This window comes from Macaca mulatta, chromosome 1, assembly GCF_049350105.2.
Source record: "Macaca mulatta isolate MMU2019108-1 chromosome 1, T2T-MMU8v2.0, whole genome shotgun sequence".
NCBI lineage: Eukaryota > Metazoa > Chordata > Mammalia > Primates > Cercopithecidae > Macaca > Macaca mulatta.
This window is the reverse complement of record NC_133406.1, coordinates 64149137-64171841: the sequence shown is the minus strand read 5'-3', so window position 1 is coordinate 64171841 and position 22705 is coordinate 64149137. Positions and strand designations below refer to the sequence as shown.

The 22705-nt window shown below is 43.8% G+C and overlaps 1 protein-coding gene across 19 annotated transcripts in view; it reads right to left on the bottom strand.

Moving 5' to 3' along the window:
- The window catches only part of SRGAP2 (SLIT-ROBO Rho GTPase activating protein 2), a 249373-nt gene that overhangs the window by 40227 nt on the left and 186441 nt on the right, over positions 1 to 22705 (bottom strand). For 10 of the 19 annotated variants that reach the window (XR_013418269.1, XR_013418270.1, XR_013418281.1 and 7 more), the window contains exons 8-13: positions 22477 to 22701; positions 18773 to 18874; positions 17481 to 17678; positions 7780 to 7864; positions 4365 to 4392; positions 2525 to 2549 (exon numbers count right to left, since the gene is read on the bottom strand). Coding sequence is in view for 14 of the 19 variants with exons in the window: in XM_078004577.1 (XP_077860703.1) it covers positions 2525 to 2549; positions 4365 to 4392; positions 7780 to 7864; positions 17481 to 17678; positions 18773 to 18874; positions 22477 to 22701 (663 nt within the window). In the remaining 5 variants the exon portion in view is untranslated. Of the gene's footprint in view, positions 1 to 2524; positions 2550 to 4364; positions 4393 to 7779; positions 7865 to 16030; positions 17679 to 18772; positions 18875 to 22476; positions 22702 to 22705 lie in introns of those variants that run through there. The other 9 variants (XR_013418285.1, XR_013418287.1, XM_078004584.1 and 6 more) reach the window with 2 other exon arrangements.

The window sequence follows — 22705 nt, the reverse complement described above, 5'->3', positions numbered from 1 at the left end:
AAAGCCAGATCCTGTCTCGAAAAAAAAAAAATCAGAAAGATGGCCAGAAAATCTGTGAATATGTATTATCTGGCATAATTTCACATGAGTAAGAGGGTTAGAGTTTTTGTTAGGTACTTATTTGTACTACATTTGTTAATTTTCATTTTTACCAAGGGAGAAAATACAAATCTTTACAACAGATTATATGTGAGTAATGAGGGAAAAAAGCATCAAAGATAAGATTTCAGGCCTCAGAGACTGTGAAGAATGGAGTCCCCCTGAACACAAACAGAGAAGTGAGGGGAGGGGCTATGCAAATCACAATGTGATGGGGGAGGGTGAGACTGATGCTGAAGGTAGAAGGTGCTATCACAACTTTCAAGCATAAATGTCTAGTCGATCACTGAGGAGTTACACCCAAAGACTCAAAAGGACAGCATTATAGAACAAAAATATGCTTAGGGAAGAAGAGAAAGATTCATCTAAGGGAATAAGAGTGACAAAGGAAAGAATATAGAGAGACATCGTGAGAGGACAGAGCCCTGGAGAAATGCCTCAATTTAGAGGAATGGAGAAAGGCCAACAAAGAAGATATGAAGTCATGGCCAGGAGAGAAATAATGCTGAGCTTACAGGGAGCAGGGAAGGCCTGGAAGCAGCAGTGGGACTGTCTCCTTTTTAAAAAAGGTCTGGGATGGTTTAAACCTAGTCTTTGACAGGGTCAAAAATGACTGGAACACATTAGGGACCCTCAAAAACAAAAACTACTAGCTTCTTCCTCTTGTTTGCCTGATTTGCCATAAACAAATAATTACTTCCTTGTTACTTATACAAGATTACTCACCTTCCAAGTAACTTACTATCTATTTTACCTTTCTGACCATCTTAGGAAAACTTTTTGCTGATCCACTAGTAGATTTGAACTGCTAGAAACTGGGGCAGCCAAATGAAAATAAGATCTTTATTTGATTGGGGATTTTGGTATATCCTGTAACTCCTATGCAAATTTAGCACCAGGCAAACACACTTTGCCTGCAACTACTTAGGTGCAGCAGGATGCAAACCAGAGGGGTGCTGTTCCCCTCCAACGGTGAGCCCAACCAAGGGCACAGATCACCTGCCAAACTGATGTGTCTGGCACTCCTGTAGCCACAGTGGAGGTTGCAAATCCCTTGCAAACATGCTCCAGCTATAAGCAAGATGCCTGGTTTCAACCCAGGAACTGGAAAGAACAAACTTCAAGTTCATTCCTTTTCTTAAAGAGAAAATGGCTTGCTCCCTCTGCAAGATATGCACTATTAATTTTAAATGCACTGAATTATCCCTAGGAGTCACTCCATTCCTCTCCAGTTTTAAATGAAATTATGGAAGAAAGAGGAGGAAGAAAGAAATAGAGGAAAAAGAGAGAGGAGAGTTGCAATTAAATTTTTATAATTAAAAAAATGTGTAATTGCATCTGATGGCATTCTCATTAAGATGAGATCCCAAGTAGAGAAGGGAAAAACAGTGACAGCAAAGCTAAGATAAGCGAGGCCTGTATTATCCAAGTTCCCCAGCTTAATGGTCCACCCCGTCAGAGCAGTCAGATGAGCTGAAGAAATGCCGGGGCTGCCAACACCATAGAAACCACGCGCCCTCTTTATTCGATTATCTCCCTGTGGCTAGAGCCACTGAGAATTACCCAAAATGATTTTTTAAAGCCTGGATTAGCTTTCCCCTGAGCAGACACAAAGATATTTCTGAGCTCTCTCCACCCGCCCTCCCTGCTGTCTACTGCATAGCTGGTATGAGCTTAGGGGACATAAAATCATTTCAGTATTTGCCATAAAGTATAATTAGGAGTCAATTTTGCTACTGCGAAAAATATTTCAATTAATTTTTTTTAAACAAGCACAAGTGCTGTTTAGATTATCCATTGATGTGGATTATCCATGCCACTGCTAAGATCCCTCCTAATATGGGTAATGAGAGTTGGCTGCCCAGTGGCAGATTTTAATACAACACTGAAGATCATGCACCAAATTGCAGAGTCGAATGGCTCTTGCCTATCATTCCCAGACCAGACTTAATCTTTGCATTGTTAGCATGTCTTAGGAATCCATCTAGAATGACTACACCACCAGAAACAATCAAACAAAATCTGCCAACTTAAAGCGAGATTGTCTGGTCTAGCTAATTAGGTGCTGTGAGTTACTGATATGCTAGCACATACGCAGGAAGTGTCAAGCCTCTTTTGCGGTCTTGGAAAAGGATGCCATGGGCAGTTCTGGAACAGTCTGCACCAATCAAACCAAACCCCTAGTATGCAAGATGATAAATGACTAGAAAAGGAGAGGAACAAGTCAAAAAGACTATGGGCACTCCAACTAGTTAAATCAATGATATTGCCACAATATTAAACATACTATGACTAAATGATACATTCCAAATGCAGGCATGAAGTCAGAGGTGTCAGTCCTGCACACAGTGGGGTTCAATAAATGCCTGTGGGATGGACTATATTTTCAGGCCAGACCAGCCTGGCCCGGGGGTTGGGCCCTTACCTGCTTCCTCACAGTTGAGCTGCGCCTGTGACCAATCCCGCCAAATCAGAGTGGACCAATCCAGCAACAAGGAAGAAAAAGAGAAAATTGGGACGAATGAGATAAACAACCAGTCTTAAACCCAGAAGTAAAGTTTTTAATAATTAAAAGCAATCTGTGTGGTGGCTAATGAAACATGTGGCATCACTCAGTTCAGTCCCAGAAATGGCTAAGAGACTTGATAAATAACTTCCACAATAAAGCCTACTAAAGCTCTTTTTTTCACAAAAGCACAGACGTCCCTGCTTTTAATATCTAGCACTACTCAAAATTAGATTGGAGAGAACTGGTTCAATTTGTAGTAAAATACATTTGGGTTAGACAATAAGAAGATTTTTTTGTCTGCTAGGAGACACTAGGAAACACCAAAGGATGCTACAATTTTTGTTTTGTTTTGTTTCTCTAGGAAATCTTTAAAGATTGCTATCTTTACAGGGAACAATTTTTCTGGATTTAGAGTGCAGAACATCTAGTTTCGGAAGAACCTTGAGGATCCTCTCAGTCAATGTTTTCCAATCTGTGTTTAGCCTCAGAAGCCTTTTCTCAAAGGGAATCTGACTCAGAGGCACAACACCCAAACCAAGGAGGCAGGGCTGTCCTGCTCTGAGTGAAGGATGGGACCAGAGCCTGGTTGCTGGTCACTGCTCTGTTCCTGCCACCAGGCCACTAGAGCTCCTTGAATCTAGCGGAGTGCTCTGGTCTTATAGAAGAGGAAACCAGAATTCAGAGAGGGGAAAAGCATGGCCCAAGGTCTCAGAGCAAAATAACTCAGCACCAGGAAATTCAATTCAGCTCTTTTCAGTCCTACAGAGCTTTCCACAGACTCAGGAGCTCAGGTGAACTTAAAGACTCTTAACACCAAAAAGATGTGTTCCAGAGAATCCCATTATCCTGGTTCCCTCCAGTCATCAAGACCGGTTTATTAATGGGATCTTTATTGTAATTCACAATGACAAAACAATGAAAGTCAAATGAAGCTATCTCTAAATAATGAGCCTATAATTGTAAATGGCCTCATGATTATTATGTGTTTTGGCAGATATAAGTGGTTGATATAATGGGTTAACCCAGGGTCTCTAAGGAGTCCAACCCATTAAAGCCCCTTCTCTAGTTAAATAAGCACATTTCTAGGCATCTGAGAACTGTTGGATGAATGAATACCTTGCTCTCCAACAGCTCACAAATTTTCTCATAGCAGCACTGTGACTGAGGGAAAATACTTGGCTGGGGTGGAGGAGGAAGGGGAAGGTGGGGAAAGATTGGGAGGGGTACATACTTGTACATCAGACAAATATTTCTACCAATGCTCTTTGGCAAGCCAATGCAATGTAATATTTCATTATCCAGCAACAGTCACTACTACTTAGGGGCTGCCTTCTTTTCTGGGCATAAAAAAAAAAATCAAATGCCATCTCCTGATCTTTCTCTGGGTCAAAGACTCCCCAGAGCCCCTATGTTGAAGTCTGGCAGCTAAGGTTAGGTTACCAGAATCCTCTAGAGTTGAATGTTTATGTTCCTTGCAATTCAGTGGCGTCTGGGGGTCTCTGGTACAGTTTCAGCAAATGACAACCCCTTTCACTCAGTTCTGCTTAGCTCCTTCTTGAAGTCCCTGAAAACCCCATTTCTATCTGAGATCAGATGGGGTCAGCAAGGCAAAGAGAAGTAAACCCCACCCCAGGCCATTGCTCTGTAAAGTCATTCAATGCCTTTACAACTCAACTCCTTGGCTTTCTCCCAGACTAAGATTGCTCTACCCCCCAGGCCTCTATCCCTTCCCAGGCCTGTCCCAGGCCACACTCACCTGGCTAGACTGCAATCTGTCCGCTGACCTGTTGGAAAGACAAAGGCAAAAAGCATTATGTTAAAGGAGAAGGGAGGGAGGGAGACCCACTCCTAGTAACTACCATGCCTATCTCCCCTAGAAGCCACAGTATAACAGTGTGTAGCAAAAGAGAGAGAGAGAGAGAGACAGACAGAGACAGAGAGAGAGAGAGAGAGACAGACAGAGAGACAGAGAGAAAGAAGAGAAAGCACCAAGACCCTCTTTCTGGGCAAGAACTGTTTCTGATGCTGATTCCCAGTCCAGGTTGGTCTCCCTAAATCTTAGAGCCAACTCTGCTTCCCAATGGGAACATACGGATGGATGTAGTGGAACAATAGCAACACAGATCATACTTAATAGAATAAATTATTAGAAGCTCTCCCAGGGATGAAATTCAGCTTCTCTTATGTTGGATGTGTGTGTGGTGGGGTGGAAGGCCAAGTTTACTTGCTCCTGAGTGTACGTACACACACACACACACACACACACACACACAGAGCTGGAGGTTGGGAGAACAAGAGGAGCTGTTTGCAGGACAGAACAGAGAAGATATGGATATTCTAGCTTGAGATTCATAGTAAATTCTCCTGTTAGGTTTGACTGAGGTGGCAAGGGAGATGGGAGATACAATGTTGATACTACTAGTAAATCATGGTTCTCAATCTAATAGTGGGCCTTAGGAGTTCAATGGGTCATTGCTAGCTTTTAAAAAAATGAAACTGAAAATCTTCAAGTTCATGAGAAGTATTCTCATGTTTTAAAAAAATATACGTGCATGTCTACATGGGAAATGATGTGATACATATTGCTTTCTTTGGGTCCACAGTTAATGAAGCTTGATCTGTTTTAGACCTGCATTATTTAAACCAGGGGCAAACCCTAGCAGGTGCTGAGCCGGGGAAGTAAAAATCAGCTCCCACACTCCTCCCCATCCAAGCTCTTGCAAAGGAAACTCCAAGGGCTGGGGGAGGGAGGGCAGGGCCTTTCCTTGCCGTTAAAGGTTGGTAATTGTTGCTTATAGTTCAGCTCTTCTTGAGCAATGCCATCACCCACCCCTAACTGTCTCTCGTTACCAAAGGCTCAGCTCTTATGTGCAAAAATATTATTCTGAGCCATTATTTTCAACATCTGTTCCATCTCCATTCTGGAATATTCATACACATCAATTATCCCTCTATGGCAAGAACAAGGGACTCCTGCATTATGGTGACAAATACATTCAGAAGGCAGGGACGTGATGAATTGCACACATAAAGATTTATAGTTTTGTTTTTTTCTTTATTGCTAGAACTTGTCATCTTTAGATTAAGGCAATTTGCAGCACTAATGAATGGTCAGCCTTCGTTCCTGCATAGTAGCACATTTAGTGCATAAATGTGTGAGTAAACCCATTCACTCACACACACAAGTGTGAGCGCATATGCATTTGTATGACCCCAAGGCCCTGCTCTCTGTCTTACTTATGGACTATGCTTAGACTGTCTTGATTCTCCGTGGAGCAATCTGATAACCCTAGAGTAAGGATTTTCTATAAGCAAAGTTTGGTCCTCAGTGCCCAAACTTGTTTAGTCTGAGTCCTTTTGGTGGTGAGGAAGAGAGAACAGAAATTATCTAACAGGCTTTCTTCACATAAAAGAAAATGCCCTAAAAGTCGTAAGATCAGGCTGGGCACGGTGGCTTACACCTGTAATCCCAGCACTTTGGGAGGCTGAGGCAGGCAGATCACCTGAGGTGAGGAGTTTGAGACCAGCCTGGCCAACATGGTGAAACCCCGTCTCTACTAAGAATACAAAAAAATTAGCCAGGCATGGTGGTGGGCACCTGTAATCCCAGCTATTCGGGAGGCTGAGGCAGAAGAATTGCTTGAACCTGGGAGGCGGAGTTTGCAGTGAGCCGAGATCACACCACTGTACTCCAGCCTGGGCGACAGAGGAAGACTCCATCTCAAAAAAAAAAAAAAAAAAGTCGTAAGATCAGCCATGCATGGTGGCTCATGCCTGTAGTCCCAGCACTTTGGGAGGCTGAAGTAGGTGGATCACCTGAGGTCAGGAGTTTGAGACCAGCCCGGCCAACATGGCAAAATTCCGTCTCTACTAAAAATACAAAACTTACCCAGGCGTGGTGGCACACACCTATAATCCCAGCTACTTAGGAGGCTGAGGTGGGAGAATCGCTTTAATCCAGGAGGTGGAGTTGGCAGTGAGCCGAGATGGTGCCACTCCACTCCAGCCTGGGTGACACAGCGAGACTCCATCTCAAAAAAAAAAAAAAAAAGTCATTTGTCTAAAGATTAGAGAAAAAAAACTAATCATCTGGGAAACCATCCAAGGCAGGAAAAGGACAGGGCAAAAAAGGTGGGTAGGAGGCTCTGGTATAATAAGAAGTGAGGCTCCAATTCCTGGGGCCAATGAGCCAAGGAGTACTGCACACTTTCCTAAACTTTGCAGTTTGTCTAAAGAGTGCTCAATAATTTATTTTAAAATGTCAGATCTCTGTGTAAGTACAGGCTTGCCTGTAACTGAAGTTAGCCATATTCCCTGCAGCTTCTCCCTTCCTCTCCCCCTTATCTTTAAGTGAGGAGATTAGTGGGACAGGGAGGAGGGGTGGGGCATTCAGAGGCATCCCCAACTTGGGAATCCCATTAATCATAGGATGCTGAGAGCTAGGCAGGAAATCTGGGCAGGGTGCCAAAAAACCCTGGGGAAGCTTCTCTTTCAACCTCCACCTTCTGTTTGACAGTTGAAGAGAGAAAGTCCAGAGTGCCAGTCCAGTTCTCTGCCTTGCTACTTTCCAGGGTCTGGTTAAAATCATTCTATAAGACAAGACAGTCCATTCAGCACCATGGCCTCAGCATAGCCACAGGAGAGAGGGCTGCCACTTAAACAGCATTAAGAGCTTTCAAAGCAGAAAGAAACTAACGCTCTTTCTGGAAGCTATAGAAAGCGGCAGTCTGTCCATCTCCTGCATTTGAGAATTCTCTCCTCTTAGAGCAGCTGCGTATCTCATCTCATGGCTCCCTACCTTCTTGCTCCAGTCTCAGTGCTGCCACAGAGGAGCTAGAAGTTTTAACAAAGTGTCTGGAGAATAAATAACCCCTCAGCCTCTCTACCCTGAAGTGGCAGAGGAGGCAAGGGTGGAGGGACTGGGTGGAGAGCAGGCACGCTCCATTTAAACAAATAGATGATACACGTTAGTGCTTCATTAAGCATTGGCCTTTTCCCATTACTCAAGCAGTCATTTGGGGCGTGTGCTTCCACATCAAACAAGCCGGGAAAAGAAAGGCATTCATATAACAAGACCGGGTCCACTTGGCTGAGGATGGAGGCGTGTGCTCAGCAAGAAAGCTCCAGCTGGCCTCACTGTCAAGCCTCCAGCAGAGGGTTCCCACACTCACTTTCTCCCAGGGTTTTCTGCAGAAGGTCATGCTTGGCTTGTAACTTGGTGATGAGGTTCCTGCCCTCCAGGTACTCTTTCATTTTCTGTAAGAGAGGAGGAGGAAAAAGAGCAATCAGACTCCTGAAGAAGAAAAAAAAATCACAGATGCTCAGCTGAACAATTCCCCTTTACAGAGGTCATTTGGTTTCTGACCCAATTTCTACCAGTCCATTTTTTAATTTCTTTAAGGCACTGATCATATGGGCAGCTGTTGATTTTCATGGTGGATTAATATCCTTCTCCATGTTTTTTCTGGGAGTTCCATGATGGCCAGTATAAAGAAACTGTTTCCTAGAGCCCCTCTCCCGCAGTTTCACTGAGGAAGAGCAGGGAGGGTGGATGAACTCATTGAGCCCTGGTCTTCTTGGTGTGAGGACACACACCTGCTATCTGTCACCTCTACTGACATCCTGCCCTGTCCTGGCCTCTTGGCAGGAGGGGGAGGGCATTCCATCACACTAGGAGCAGTGCCAATGGCAGGCTCAGTCCCTGCCTCAGCTGTAAGCCTGGGATGTGGAGCATCTTTGAGCCATATCCTCAACAGCTTCCTTCTCTATTCTGCATGAAGTCTTTATGGAAAGCTCTGGATTTCTGAGCACTCAGTGGAAGGGGCTGCCATCCCCCACTTGCATACACAAATCCAGGTCCAAACACAAATGTGATCCCACCTGCTCTCACAGTCAAAATATGACTGCTGTGCTGCACTTTCAGATTTGTTCTCTCTCAACCCTCGTCTGCCCAGTGAGAGACCGTATGTCCCCAGACAATTCACTGAATCTTCAAAACAACCCTAGGAACTATCATCATCATCATCATCATCATCATCATCATCATCATCATCTCCATTTTACACATGAGAGCACTGAGGTTTCGAGAGTTTAATTAAGTTGCTCAAGGTCAAACAGTTAGTGAGTAGTAAAGTCAGTATCCAAATACAGGCAGTTTGACAATACAGCGTGTGCTCTTAACCATTATGACAAAATGTCCCATCCATCATGGTACAGAGCAGGAGAAGGAGAGAAGCAGAACTAAACTTCATAGTATTAACGCTCTATGCATGCAGCAACATAGCAGGTTTTAGAGCACTTTACCACATATTCTCTCATTTGACTCTTATAATAAATAACTGCACAACATATAGGGAAGATATTACTTCCTTATTACAGACAAGATGATCTCAGGGGAGGTGAGGTATCAAATAAACTGCTGAGAGTTGCAAGCTAGCAAGTGGTAGTGTCAGGCCCAACCCAAGGCCTTTGGATTTTTAAAGTATCTTTTCCGCTCTCCTCCACAGCCATTCTTGGGGTCTTAGTTTGCCTTGATCGCCTCCTGCTGCAGTGGTTTATCCTCCAGATCAGGGGCTATCTGCCTATGTCTGAACTCAGAAGTCAAATGGCCAGGTTTCCCAAAGTGTGATCCGTGAATTACTGGTGACATGTGAGATCACTGAGGTAGTTAGGTGGATGCACCATTTTAAATGGTAATAGTTCTGTCTGTCTTTTAATGTATATTAAGTAAAACATATAATTATACATCAAACCTTTGATTTCACTTAGGATTAAGAGTGATAGAAAGAAAAGGTGAACAGGGCCAGGTGTGGTGGCTCAGGCCTATCATCGTAGCACTTTTGGAGGCTGAGGCAGATGGATCACTTGAGGACAGGAGTTTGAGACCAGCCTGGCCAACATGGTGAAACTCCATCCCTAACAAAAAACACAAAAATTAGCCGGGCGTGGTGGTGAGTGCCTGTAATCCCAGCTACTTGAGAGGCTGAGGCGGGAGAACTGCTTGAACCTGGGAGGCGGAGCTTGCAGTGAGCCAAGATTGTACCACTGCACTCCAGCCTGAGCAACAGAGCAAGACTCCGTCTCAAAAAACAAAAAACAAACAAAAAAAGAAAAGTGAACAAATGTGAGTTACTTTTACTCTATACTTTTCTGTACAATGTGAACTTTTAACTAAGAGCTTGCATCTGATTCTTTCTCTTGTTTAAAAACAAAAGAAAAATCTGCTTTCTCTGGGACGCAGTGCCTAGCCCTCCCATGTTCACCCAGATGGTCCTGTGGGTACCATGCAAATCTCCATGACAGCACTTCTCATACAGCCCGGTCACAGGGGGTTTATTACTCATGTGTCTTTTTCTCCAGACTGCTTCCTCCCTATGGTCAGAGACCATTTATTATTCTTTGCACCCCTGATAGTACCACACCTAGCAGATAGCAGATACTCAATAAATGCATGATGAATAAATGAATGAGCAGTCTCACTCTCCTCTGGGTAGACCCTTCCTCAGCAGTCACAAACCAAGCCCCTATTGTGCCCGTACTCACTGAATTAAAAACAAAACAAGCCAAAACCAAATCTTACTCCAAATCATTTCTACTGCCTTATTCATGATCTGTTCTCTCTGTGCCTTTATGCTTTTGCACAAGAACATCTGCAAGGAAAGAGGCTCTGTTGTCACCTTCCCTTTTCCATCTGTTCCAGATGCCAGCTCACCTGCTGTCATTCTTCCCGGGGTAATATCCGAATCCCCAACCAATGCCTAATTGTGGATTTGAAACAGTACTTTAGGGCCCAGAGGTGGAAAGCCTTCAGGAAATATCAACTGCCAACAATGCAAGCCTCAAAAGCCTCTCTCTTTGGAAGGTTATCCCAGGAGACGCTAAAGGTTTCCTAATGAGGAAAATTCACCAAGAAACTGTAACCCTCAAAACAAGACCAGACTGCTCAGAAAACAGCTACAGTTCTCAAAGGAGATGGATGCAAATTCCTTCTTCTCACTACTTGTGATTCCGGAAATCAATTTTTTAAATTCATGTTCACAATTCATTAGTTAACTCTGGCTGTCACTTGATGAACCATTAAAATAAATAACAATCTCGTCAAGATGTATGACGGATTACCTCTTCGGGTTCCATTAAATCCTGAAGGATCATAACTGTGTCAAGGTATGAACTGCATCCCTAATACTGGTGTGGAAACCATGGTTGGAGTTTTCCATCCAGGTAAGCCAGGTATGGAAAGGTAAAGGCATCTCAGAGTCTGCAGGCATGTTATTTTATTTATCACTCCCCCATACCACCCATAAGTCAGCATTTATCCATATGAGAGACTCGCTGGGGATAAGTGACCTTGTCTTTAATTGGTGGAAGTGAGTTAGAAGGCTTCTATTGCTGCTCGACAGACACACAGAGAAAGGAGCTGAGACCGCTGAAGAAGGCAAGGGAAGAATAGGTGGTTTTTAATGATTTCTGGAGATGAGGGGGGCCAGGAAAAGGGATGCTTATAATCTCCAATCTCAAAATTCCTTCCTTGGGCAATGAGGATCACTTTCCTTACTTAGGGCATGTTCCAATATTAGGTAATTCTTTTTCGTTCCTTCACCAAACACCCAAAATCAAAGTGGCTACCTGGGGTTTTCCTCAATGAAGGAGCAAAAGAACAGGTAATATTTTATTCTAGGTATCACCAAAATAAAATCAAGTTCCTAAAACACAGTCTGACCAGTGCCCACCCCCAACAACTTTCACACTTTATCAAAACTGAGAATTTCTTCAAAAAGTAGGAAGGGCGGCAAAGAATCTATTGGGCATTTTGTTTAGTGCCATTGTAAAACTTCAACTCAGTTTTTATGACTCATTAATTCATTTCCTAATAATTCCTAATTGGATATTAACTGTCAGCAGTGAGTTTTGTTTATTGAAAAGTATTAATATAATAACTTTTCTTTCTGCACTTTCCCTCCTTGATAGATGCTTTAGTTGCATTACAATGAAAAAGCATGAGTTGGAATATTCTAGTCCTACCACTTACTAACTCTTCTAACCTTGGGCAAATCATTTAACCCCGAGTCTTAGTTTTTCCATCTGAAAAATGAGAATTTTTTTTTCACAAGGTTGGTGAGAATGAAATTGGATAATAAGCATTACTGTGATTAGCACAGGGCCTGGCTTCCTTATACCTGAATCACCTCCTCAGTGAGCCTAAAAGCATCCCTTCCCTAAGTGTCTTTGCTTTGTGCTAAAATAAAAGCAGAATGAAAGCAGAAGGTTTTGGGCCTTAAAAAAGTAGTAAGAGGCACTAGAATGCTTTTCAAATTTCATTTCTAAAAACCTCTTCTCTTTAAATACACTCTTACCATGGGGGTATAAAACTCACTGGATGTTGCTTATGCCTTGGATTTAATCTGCGTGAACCTAAGACCCTAAGTATCCACTGCAGCAAGGCAGGAAAAGTTAGTACACCTACCCAGCCCATGCTCAGAGATATACAGATGTCATTATAGTGGCTGTTTCCCCACCATGCAGGCATGCTGACATTTCCCCTTCTCCCCGTCAGTTTTTAAAATAGGAAACAGCTGTCAGATAGAATACATAATAGAGTAAACCTTAAATGGAGCATGTCTCCCGAGTTTAATTGACAGCACAGGGGCATTCACTCATTTGTACTCGCCAGCACACGTTTACCAAGGGCCTGCAAGAAAATACCAAGATAAAAAGATCTCAGACCACAAGTTCCAAGTCTAGTGGTCGCTCATTGCCCCAGTGGCCAAGGCATTGCCTCCTCTTCTATTACCTTCCTTAAACCTGTCCCTAAGAATTCAGACTGTTTAGCTTTGTTACCTTATCAGCCATGATCCTTAACCCCTTCACTGCTCTATCCCCATACAATAACCTAATTCTCCAACTCCCTATAAAAGGAAATACTTAGGCTGGGTGTGGTGGCTCATGCCTGTAATTCCAGCACTTTGGGAGGCTGAGGAGGGCGGATCACGAGGTCAGGAGTTCGAGACCAGCCTGGCCAACATAGTGAAACCTCGTCTCTACTAAAAATACAAAAAATTAGCTGGGGGTGGGGGTGGGTGCCTATAATCCCAGCTACTTGGGAGGCTGAGGCAGGAGAATCGCTTGAACCTGAGAGGCGGAGGTTGCAGCGAGCTCAGATTGCACCATTGCACTCCAGCCTTGGGCTCTTGGGCAACAAGAGCGAGGCTCGGGCTCCAAAAAACAAAGGAAATACTTAGGAAAATGCCAGCCTTATAAAGCTTTGGTAAACCTTGGCTAAACAGCGAGCATCACTGCCTGTGAGGAGGGAATTTGCTAAACAAATGATGGCATATTCATACCGTGGAATTCTGTCCAGCTATTTAAAAAGGAGGCAGATCTTTTTGGACTAACATAAAAATAAGATCCAAGACAAATAATGTTAAAAAAGTGAAGAATGGTATAAGTGGTATACTTCTATATCTACTTCCATTTTCTTTCATTACATTTCTAATGTAATTTATTGCATTAAAGGGTATTTACAGATACGTCAGTTGTTGTCCATGCAGAGTATCTCTGGAAGGACACAGAAGAAACTGGTTTCAACCACCAGCAGAGGGGAGGGGAAAGAGGAGTCAGGAATGAAAAGAAACTTTATAGTAGGTTTTCCTGTATACCCTTTTAAATATCTGCATCCTTTAAAAATACTGATTTTTAACAATCACAATAAAAAAGGCAACGGGTAAAGAGTAGACATTGCTGAACTATGTGTTATAGAAGATAAGCAATAAACACAAAGCCAAGAAAATCAGGAAACATGTCACCACTAAGGGCAAATAAGAGGCGAAAGTTGCTGAGCTGTTCCTGAGCCCTTCCCTTTACCTCTGCTTCTTCCACAGCGTGTAGAGAAGCAGCCTGTGGCCAGAGACCCAGTAATCAGAGCAGTGGGTCCAGCTTTTGTGAGCTACCCATTCTCTCTGGATTTATTGATTGATTGACTGATTGATTGAGATGGAGTTCCACTCTTGTTGCCCAGGCTGGAGTGTAATGGCGTGATCTTGGCTCACTGCAACTTCCGCTTCCCGGGTTCAAGTGATTCTCCTGCCTCAGCCTCCCAAGTAGCTGGGATTACAGGCATGTCCCACCATGCCCAGCTAATTTTGTGTATTTTTAGTAGAGACAGGGTTTTTCCATGTTGATCAGGCTGGTCTTAAACTCCCAACCTCAGGTGATCCGCCCACCTTGGCCTCCCAAAGTGCTGGGATTACAGGCGTGAGCCACCATGCCCGGCAGATTTATTTATTTATTTATTTATTTTGAGATAGAGTCTCGCTCTGTCACCCAGGCTGGAGTGTAGTGGCCGGATCTCAGCTCATTGCAAGCTCCGCCTCCCAGGTTTACGCCATTCTCCTGCCTCAGCCTCCCAGGTAGCTGGGACTACAGGCGCCTGCCACCTCGCCTGGCTAGTTTTTTGTATTTTTTAGTAGAGACAGGGTTTCACCGTGTTAGCCAGGATGGTCTCGATCTCTTGACTTCGTGATCTGCCCGTCTCGGCCTCCCAAAGTGCTGGGATTACAGGCTTGAGCCACCGCACCCAGCCAGATTTATTTATTTTTTAATCTTTCTTTCTTTCTCTCTTTCTCTCTCTCTCTCTCTCTCTCTCTCTCTCTCTCTCCCCTCCCTCCCTCCCTCTCTCTCTCTCTCTCTCTCTCTTTTAAGGCAGAGTCTTACTCTGTCACCCAGGTTGGAGTGCAGTGACACAATCTTGACTCACTGCAACCTTTGCCTCCTGGGTTCAAGTGGTCCTCCCACCTTAGCCTCCTGAGTAGCTGTGATACTGGCCTGTGATACGCGCCCATGACCACACCTGGCTAATTTTTGTATTTTTAGTAGAGACAGGGTTTCACTATGTTGTCCAGGCTGGTCTTGAACTCCTGACCTCAAGAGACCCACCTGCCTCAGGCTCCCACAGTTCTGGGATTACAGGCATGAGCCACCATGCCTGGCCTATTTATTTTTCTAATTTTTCAAATAAGAAGGTTGGGTTAGGTAATTTTAAAAAATCGCTTCAAGTTTCTTCACTCCACAATTATTTTCCTGAGACTCCTGCAAGCAACTCATCTTTACAGGTCATGCCTCACATTCCCAATTGATGTCATCTGGGCAAATCAGTCCAATGAGAGCCATAAGTGGTCAGAAAGCTTTCTTAGCAGCCCTCTTGGTCACTAGGCACACCACCCAGGAGTCAAGCGGTGACAAGAGACTGCTTCCTAACCTTCCAAAAGATAGGATCTTCCAGGATGTGCTGCTCTGATGTTTTTGAAGGGCATAGGGAAACACACGGGCAATGTTTGCAGAGGCAACAGACTAAAGAAAGCACATCTGTAGTTGTATTGGCTTTGTGTGGGTTGTATGGTAAACAGGTAGTTTCCATAAATGTCTATTTCACCACCCCAAAAAGCTCCTTTTATCATGAAATTAATCATCTGATGCGAAGTACCAGTCACAAAAATGATGAACTTGCACAGAATCCCACTGCTAGACAAGCCCAGACAAAAACTGTTCCTGTTAGCCAAGGAAATTTGCACACAATTTTGATAAGTGGCACTAGGGCCACCACATAAGACAGGAAATAGATTAGAGGACATCAGTGTATTGAGACAGAAAGTGAAAGGGTGGGCAGAATTTGCGAGGTCACCAGTTTGAATACGGCCATTCCTGCTTTTACTAAAGGTCAACTTAGAATACAAATGTTACAGAATTCATTTAAAGCCAAAAAGCAATTCTGACAACGACTGTCTTAAAATTCAAGATTTTTAGGTCCAAAATTTCTTACTTAACCTAAAAAATGGAAATCTTCACAATATAATGAGATTGGGTCATTTAAATAGTGTTATATCTAAGCAGTCCAGACAGACCAGCTAAACAATCCTATTATTAAAAGCCTCTAGAGAGTGTTCAACAAGCTCCTTAGATAATGAAGCTTGGGGCAGCGACACATCCCTCATTATAGTCAGAAAGTTATCTTAACGTGTGAGCCAGGTTATTGCGTGCATTTATGTTTTCCCACATGCTGCTCTTTCCTCAAGGAATGCGATTCTCCTCCCTGACTCCCTGCCTGGTTCGCTTATTCTTCAAGATCAAACACAAAAGTCACTTTGTGTGTGATGCTTCCCCAACTCCACTCATCCTGGCTGCCATTCATGCACTAGTGCATGTATGCATTTTTACATTTTTTAAACTACAAAAATCAACCTATTTTAACTGTTCAGATATATATGAAGTAAAAATGGAAGTTCTCCCTTTACATGACCCATCCCCCATCATTTCCCTCTTTATCTTATACTCTCAGCATTCCCAGCTTGTAGCACAGTGTCTGGCAATAGTAAATCCTCAAAAACTATCAGTGAATAATTTAATAATGATTAATAAATAAATTAATGATGATGGTGAAGATAAAGTTTTAGCATTTATTGAACGCGAACTACAAACCACGGAGTGTATTAAATATTTAACAAAAATCAATAAATGAGCTAAAATGCCATTCTATTATTTTTTTGTATTGGTTTTAATATTTTACTCAGAAGTATGCTTAAAGAATATTATAATTATATGACTTAGATTGTAAAACAATATGTACAGCAGTATCCTATTTTTTAGAATAAAATTATAAATATGTGCTCACACATGTGTTTGTGCACGTATAGAAAACAGATTAGAAAGGAATATATTCTAACACCATTATCTCTAGCTGGTAGAATTACGGACAATTTTTATTTCCTTTCTTTTGCTTCTAAATTTTATATAATGAGCATATGTGGCTTTGTATAATCATTTTTTAAAAGTTGTTTTAGAAGAATAGTACTGATACATCATTCCCTTTTAGCAGTTTTCTCTAGGATAAAAAATATGAGGAAGTCTGAGCTTAATTAAAAAAACAGATTTCTTTAAAAAAAAGTTAGCAAATCTTCAGTGTTCTTAATGCAGAAAAGGCAGTGTTCAAAGAATAATTAAACAAATCACTCCAGTTGCAGGAAAAATTCAATTTACTGCATGCAGACTGTTTCTTGACTGAAAAGTTAATTCCTTTCATTCAGAATCAGTATGCATATTTACTGGCTATATTTCATCTCACATCTGCAAACTTAATTTTTCCTTTCTTGGTCATCAGAAGATTAGGAAATAAATTTTAGCCCAGGCAATAGATCCTACTTGGCAAGCTCAAAATAACTCACTTATTAAAAAGCAGCACCAAAGACCAGTAGCGGACTTCCAAAGGACTGTTAACAATACTTAAAAAAAAAAAAGGAATAAAAGGCTCCAACTGTCTAAAAGAAGACTAGAGATACATGAATAAGAAAATATGATGTTTTGGATTTATGTGCAAAATAGTAATGCTGCATATAACCCATCCTTTAAGTTTTAGCAATAATTAGAAAAAATAGTTTCCCAACATTGAAAATTATAAAATAATGTCATCATATTGCCTAGAAAAGATTATAGATTTTTAAAAACAAAACATGTGTTATCACGAATATTTGTATGCACTTTCCAAGAACTAAAAGATGAAGTTCCCCTTTCAGGATCCCCTGTGCCTGAGAAGGAAACTTTCCAGTGAAAGCCTACTAGCTAGTTAAAAATTTCTTAAAAAAGAAAATCTTCTGAGTAGTATACTTGGGAGCATCTTTTTTCTTGGGGGGATCCCTGTTAGACATACACAACTTATAAATGCTTGCACCTTTAAGTGTAGGGATGGTCTCTGAGTATGCCCACATTCATATCTAAGATATTCAACGCCTGTCCTTCAGACACTTAACAGGGACTCTGAGTTCCAAATCTCCCTGAGTGCTGCAGTGCATGCTGACGCTCTTTAAAAGCCATAGTGCTCCCTTACTGTGAAATAAAACTGCTCTGTCTCTTGCTGGTTGGCTCTCCTCTTAGCAATGCTGGGCTTGCTCATGAAGGTTTCAGACACTGTGGACTTGACGGACTCCATGGAGTTGCTGTACTGGAAGCAGTCAGACACATCAAAGTCCTCCACAGTCACAATGTCCTGGATGGTTTGCAGGGTGGCCTCCATTGTCTTCTTTACCTGCCACGACAAGGGTCAACAGGATGCATGAAGGGTGGGTTGTAAAACAGCAGGTGATGGAGAAGCTTGAAGGGAGTGGGCTGGGGAAGGCCAGAGGATGCCATCAGAATGTGCAGCTCTGCTTCCCACTGGACAGTGCTAAGTGAGAGGTAAACATCACATGGACTCTGCTACAGCATGATACTCTCTACAGTGAAAACCTAAAAGCCACTACAACTCTTCATGCTATGTACTTGAGCCAGATCTTTTAATGTTTACTTTTAAAATTTAATATTAGCCTTTTTATATCATATAGCAATATTATATATTATATTTTAATGTTTACTTTTACAATTTAACATTAGCATTATTATAATATTATACAGCAATATTATAATAGAAGTGTTAAGGGAAAGAGGATAAAATATATCTAAACCAACCCCCTCATACAAACAGCTAATTAAAATGTGTGATGGGCCTAGCACTGCAAAGCCCCAGGTTCTGTTTCATGACCTTCAATAAACTGATGAATTTGTTTGCTCATTTGCAAACTAAGTGACCTATCCCTACTTCTTCCTGATCTTCCTGCGGAAAATAAGACTTACTGAGACACAAGGTAAGAAGCCATCTGAGCTCAACAGAAAGCTGGATCACCTGCCCTTTTGAACTGCTTTTTGAAAGCAAATACACTGAGCCCAGAAGAAACTCACCCTTTCCTAAGAGGATGGAGATGTTTGAAGTGTCAAAGTCAAAGGCCTCTGTTTGTTTGAACATGCTAGACAAAGCTAGGCATGAGGAGGTGGTTTCAGAGACACAATATTGTTCACACAGCTGCCAAGTGCCATTTTGATTAAATGTGTAGAGGGGAAAAAAAAGCATTTCGCAAAAGCTCAAAATAGAGCACAACCTTTGGCAATGCAAGAGCAACTTCCTGGAGTTCAAGGGCAGGATGTAGCAGAGGGGGAAAGTCCAAGCCTACATTTGGCTAGGAAATGTTTGCGGCCACCCGGACATTCTCTGCATGCTCCTTCCACCTGCTCCCAGACGGGCAGCAGCAAAAGTTTCAACAGGGAAACTCAGAGTGTGGCTTTGAGCCTCCTAAGGAGGAAACTCACCTCTTCGTTTTCAATCTTTAGAGTGGATAAGCGAGACTGCAGTTGTTGGCATCTCTGTACCAGCTCACTCTGGACAGGCTGCTGGGCACACAGCTGGGAAGCCTAACAAAAGAAAGCAACACCAGGTCAGAAAGAGGATACAGTCCCCTTGGCAGTTCCAGAGTTCCCATTACTGGCAATGAAACTACCCATATTCAAGGTATAAGGCTCGTGGTTTCTATGTTGAAGCAAAATCCAAAGCCAACTTGTGTGAGCCTCTTCCAGGACCAAACAGTACATGAAAGGAATGGGTAGGGGGATCTGTTTGGAGCCCGGCAGGGGTAGGTCTATGTACGGTCTGCAGCTCCATGGAAGGCTGAGGAGGCTGGAGAAGAGTGCCTCAGGCAGCCCCAGCTCCAGAAACACAATGCTTTGGCACAGCGAATATTTCCTGCCGAAAGTCCAAGTGGCCACCTCTCTGGCCCCTCCCTCATCCCCCTTCATACATCAGAGTGAAAGCAGGAGAGAAGTGGGTCAGGAGGCTAACTTGCCGCTGCTGGCAGCCAGCATGTGTTTATAAATCCAGGCCATGCATGACAGCTCTGATTCAATGAGAAAGCGTGAAACCAGGAACAAGTTGGTCACCTATGCTAGAGGGCCCGAGAGGGTATGGAATCTGAAGGAGCTTGGCATTTTCCAAAGAGCCATCATTTTACCCCAGGCCTTCCCTAGAGCTGTAAGAGAGGAGTCTGCCTTTCCCACAAGGATTATTGCCAATTAGCTTTCCCCTGTGTGAAGGAATGGCTGCTCCACTGTCTCCTGTTGGGGATGTGGTTATGGGATGAGGTCATCCACAGTCCCGTGGATGACAGATGAGGAGCAGAAGGCTGAGAGAGTTGGGAGGCAGGACCCATGTGGAGACAGCTCCTGTCACCTTGTTACCGTTCGTCCTTTAGCCTCTTGTCTGCAGAGAGACATCTGGATAGAAATGGCCTCCTACCTCCTCAGCAACGAGTGGGCACATTCACATGCCCACAGACCATTCCCTTGCTTGAAAAGACAAAACCTCTCTTCAAATGGAGGGGGCTGGGACTTGACCTTTTCCTCCATTGGCTTTTAAGCTTCCAACTGACTTGACCTCCTCCCCCAGCTGAGGGGCTGGTCTGAGCCAGCTCTCAGATCTGAAGAGAGCTGATTTCACTCTAACTCTTGGATAAGCAGACACAATGGAGAAAGCTCAGTGGCCAGAACCGGTTAGTGCCAAGAGTGAAATTCTCTGGCTGCCTGATGTCACCAGTCAGGCATCCAGAGTCCCACAGCCTCTGAGGGCACCACAAATGGAGCCAAGTACCTCCTCCTAGTACATCTGAGAGCACTTGGCATCAATTCATATGCTGCGCACCCCAGAACACCAGTTAGTGTGGGGCCTTGGCCAATTTCAAGGCTTCCGGTCAAAATGCCACCCGATCTTTGGCCCTAATCCAACGACTTGCAGGCAGCTCCCTCCTGTTGCCTCCACAATCTGCAGACAACCCACACTGATGGGGACAGACTGGCTGCAGAGGCCAAGAATGACCCACCCTCTCATCTCTTTTTATTTTCACTCATACGAAGGCTAGGCTAGAATGCGGAACCTTCACAAGCTCCTGAACTGGTCCTGGCCCCTGCCTGGCTCAGCCACTGATCAGCTATATCACATAAAGAGAGCGCCCCAGCAGAAGAGTGAGCTATTGATTTTTAAAGTAACCCAGACCTAGCAGAGAGGAATCAGGGAAGGAAAAACCACCTCCAAGCCTGTCCCTTTAAGAAGTAGCAGAGCTGATGATGATGCATGCTTTGGCAGTGGTCCGCTACCGGGGTGCAAGGTAATACACTTCAGCTGCGCTCTGGAGTATGGAAATAAGACACTGACAGGGGGAGGTGGGGGCCTGAGCACCCAGCATCTGGAATCCTCCTTTATGGAGACAAGCTGTTTGGCTCAGAAGGCAACTCAGTCACTAACACCAGAAAATGTATCATTCCACTCAGCTGGTCCCCAAGTTCCACTGATCCCTGGGAAGGAATCTCAGTGACAGCCGGAGAAGGGGCTTGGAAGGCAAGTTTGACCAGAAGCCAGGGCAGGTGAAGAATGGGACTTCCTGAGGCTTGGTGACACCCCTTCCCCCAATTCTAATTGCACATGCTATCATCTCACTTCTCCATCTGTTCAGACACTGACATTTCCTAAGTCACAGCAATGGAAATGAACTGTAAATGGTTTGATTTTCCCCAAGAAGGAAAGAAAGGAAATCAACTCCACATTTCTGTCTCTAGGACAGTGTCTCACTCTCCATAGAGGCCGACTGACGACAGCAAATCCTCTGGTTCCACTGCCACAGCTGTCATTCTGGAGCGGAGATTTCTAGAGTCTGGATGCTAATCTTGAGAGAAGCGTCATTCCTGATGAGCACACATGTTGCTGTTATTTGGTCCCCTGGCATCCACTCCTCCTTCTTTTGGTAGCTTTGGTCTGACTACCCTTAGCGAGGGGAACCTCCCACTCCACAGCTCAGGCCATGTGCTTTGCATGGACCCAGGCATAAGCACTTCACCCAATCAAAACCAGAGACACATGAAACTTTGTGGGGGCTTTGAGGAGGGAGGCAGAGACTCTTTCCACTAGATTTCAACCTACCAGGGAAGGCTGGAAATGCAGTCACCTTGCCTCCATGGGAGAATGACCTGTCTGAGAATGGAGCTAACACACAGGAAGTAGTGCAGAGACAGCGAAACAGTGTCTTGGTAAAATTCCTCCTCCTAAAGCCAACTATACTCAAAGGTCCATCTTGATCTTTTCTATCACATAAGCCTATACAACCTCCTTCTGATTTCACCAATAGGTGAAATGGTGGCTCCTACCCACAGGAATGAGGTTCACTCTGGCTCGTACACACAACAACACAAGTGGAACCAAAAGATTCAGAACGATGAAAACCCAGGAGCTTCTCTTGCCTCTCACTTTAGTGTATTTAGGCCCTTCTTATTCTAGTCACTGGAGGTGAAGAGTCCAAAACAAGGCCCCCATGTTCATGCTCCCCTGTCTGGGCAACCAGCATCAGGCCTTTGGGATGGCATCTTAGCTCCTTTCCTTCCTGCAGGTACCCATTCTTTTTTGTTCAATACCCAAGCAAAACTATACACTTCATCACAGTCTTCTAAGTTCAGGAGAATAAGATTATTCAGAACTCTGCCAAATGCCAAAAGATCACAACATTCCCTGCCTAGCTGTCGCTTCTCCACTAAAGCCTCTAGGATGTGGCCCCACTTCAGTTCTCATTTCTTCTAGCCTCACCACTGGAAGCGCTCCCCTCCCTCACTTTCCTTTCACCATCCTGAACCGTTGGTAGTTTTTAGAATACACCTGCTGTTTTTCACCTTCTTTGATCCTGCTGGGCCCCTTTGGATGCCCCTCTCTGTGCATAGTTCTAACTCTCCCCTTAGCGACCTTATTCCCCAGACTGTAAGCTCCCCAAGGGCTTTAATCTCCCATGTCTGCAGCCAAGCCCGAGTGTCTGACAGCATGCACTCACTAAGTGTTTGCTCAGTAAGTGGAATATGCCTCACCCACCTGACAAGAAGCTGGGCCCAGGCCTCTCCCACCCCAAAATAATGTGGCTTCTGTGTAATGAATCTAGACAAGTCCACTCAAGCCCCTTGAGGGTGGAGGTATAGGGAGAGGGCCTCACCATATCCCCCATGTGGGGCTGAAACTCAAACTTCATAGGGGGACAGAAGACGTTGTTGTACATCTCCATGAGGCGCTGCTTGTCACTGGTGGCATCCAGGTTTTCTACTGCATTCTCGATGGCATCCAGACCCTCATGCTTCGACTGTTCCAGGTTTAACTCAGCAGAGAGGAAGGTGCGAAGAGCCCGGTTCAGACTTGCATGGTAGCCTAAGTCACAACACTGCTGT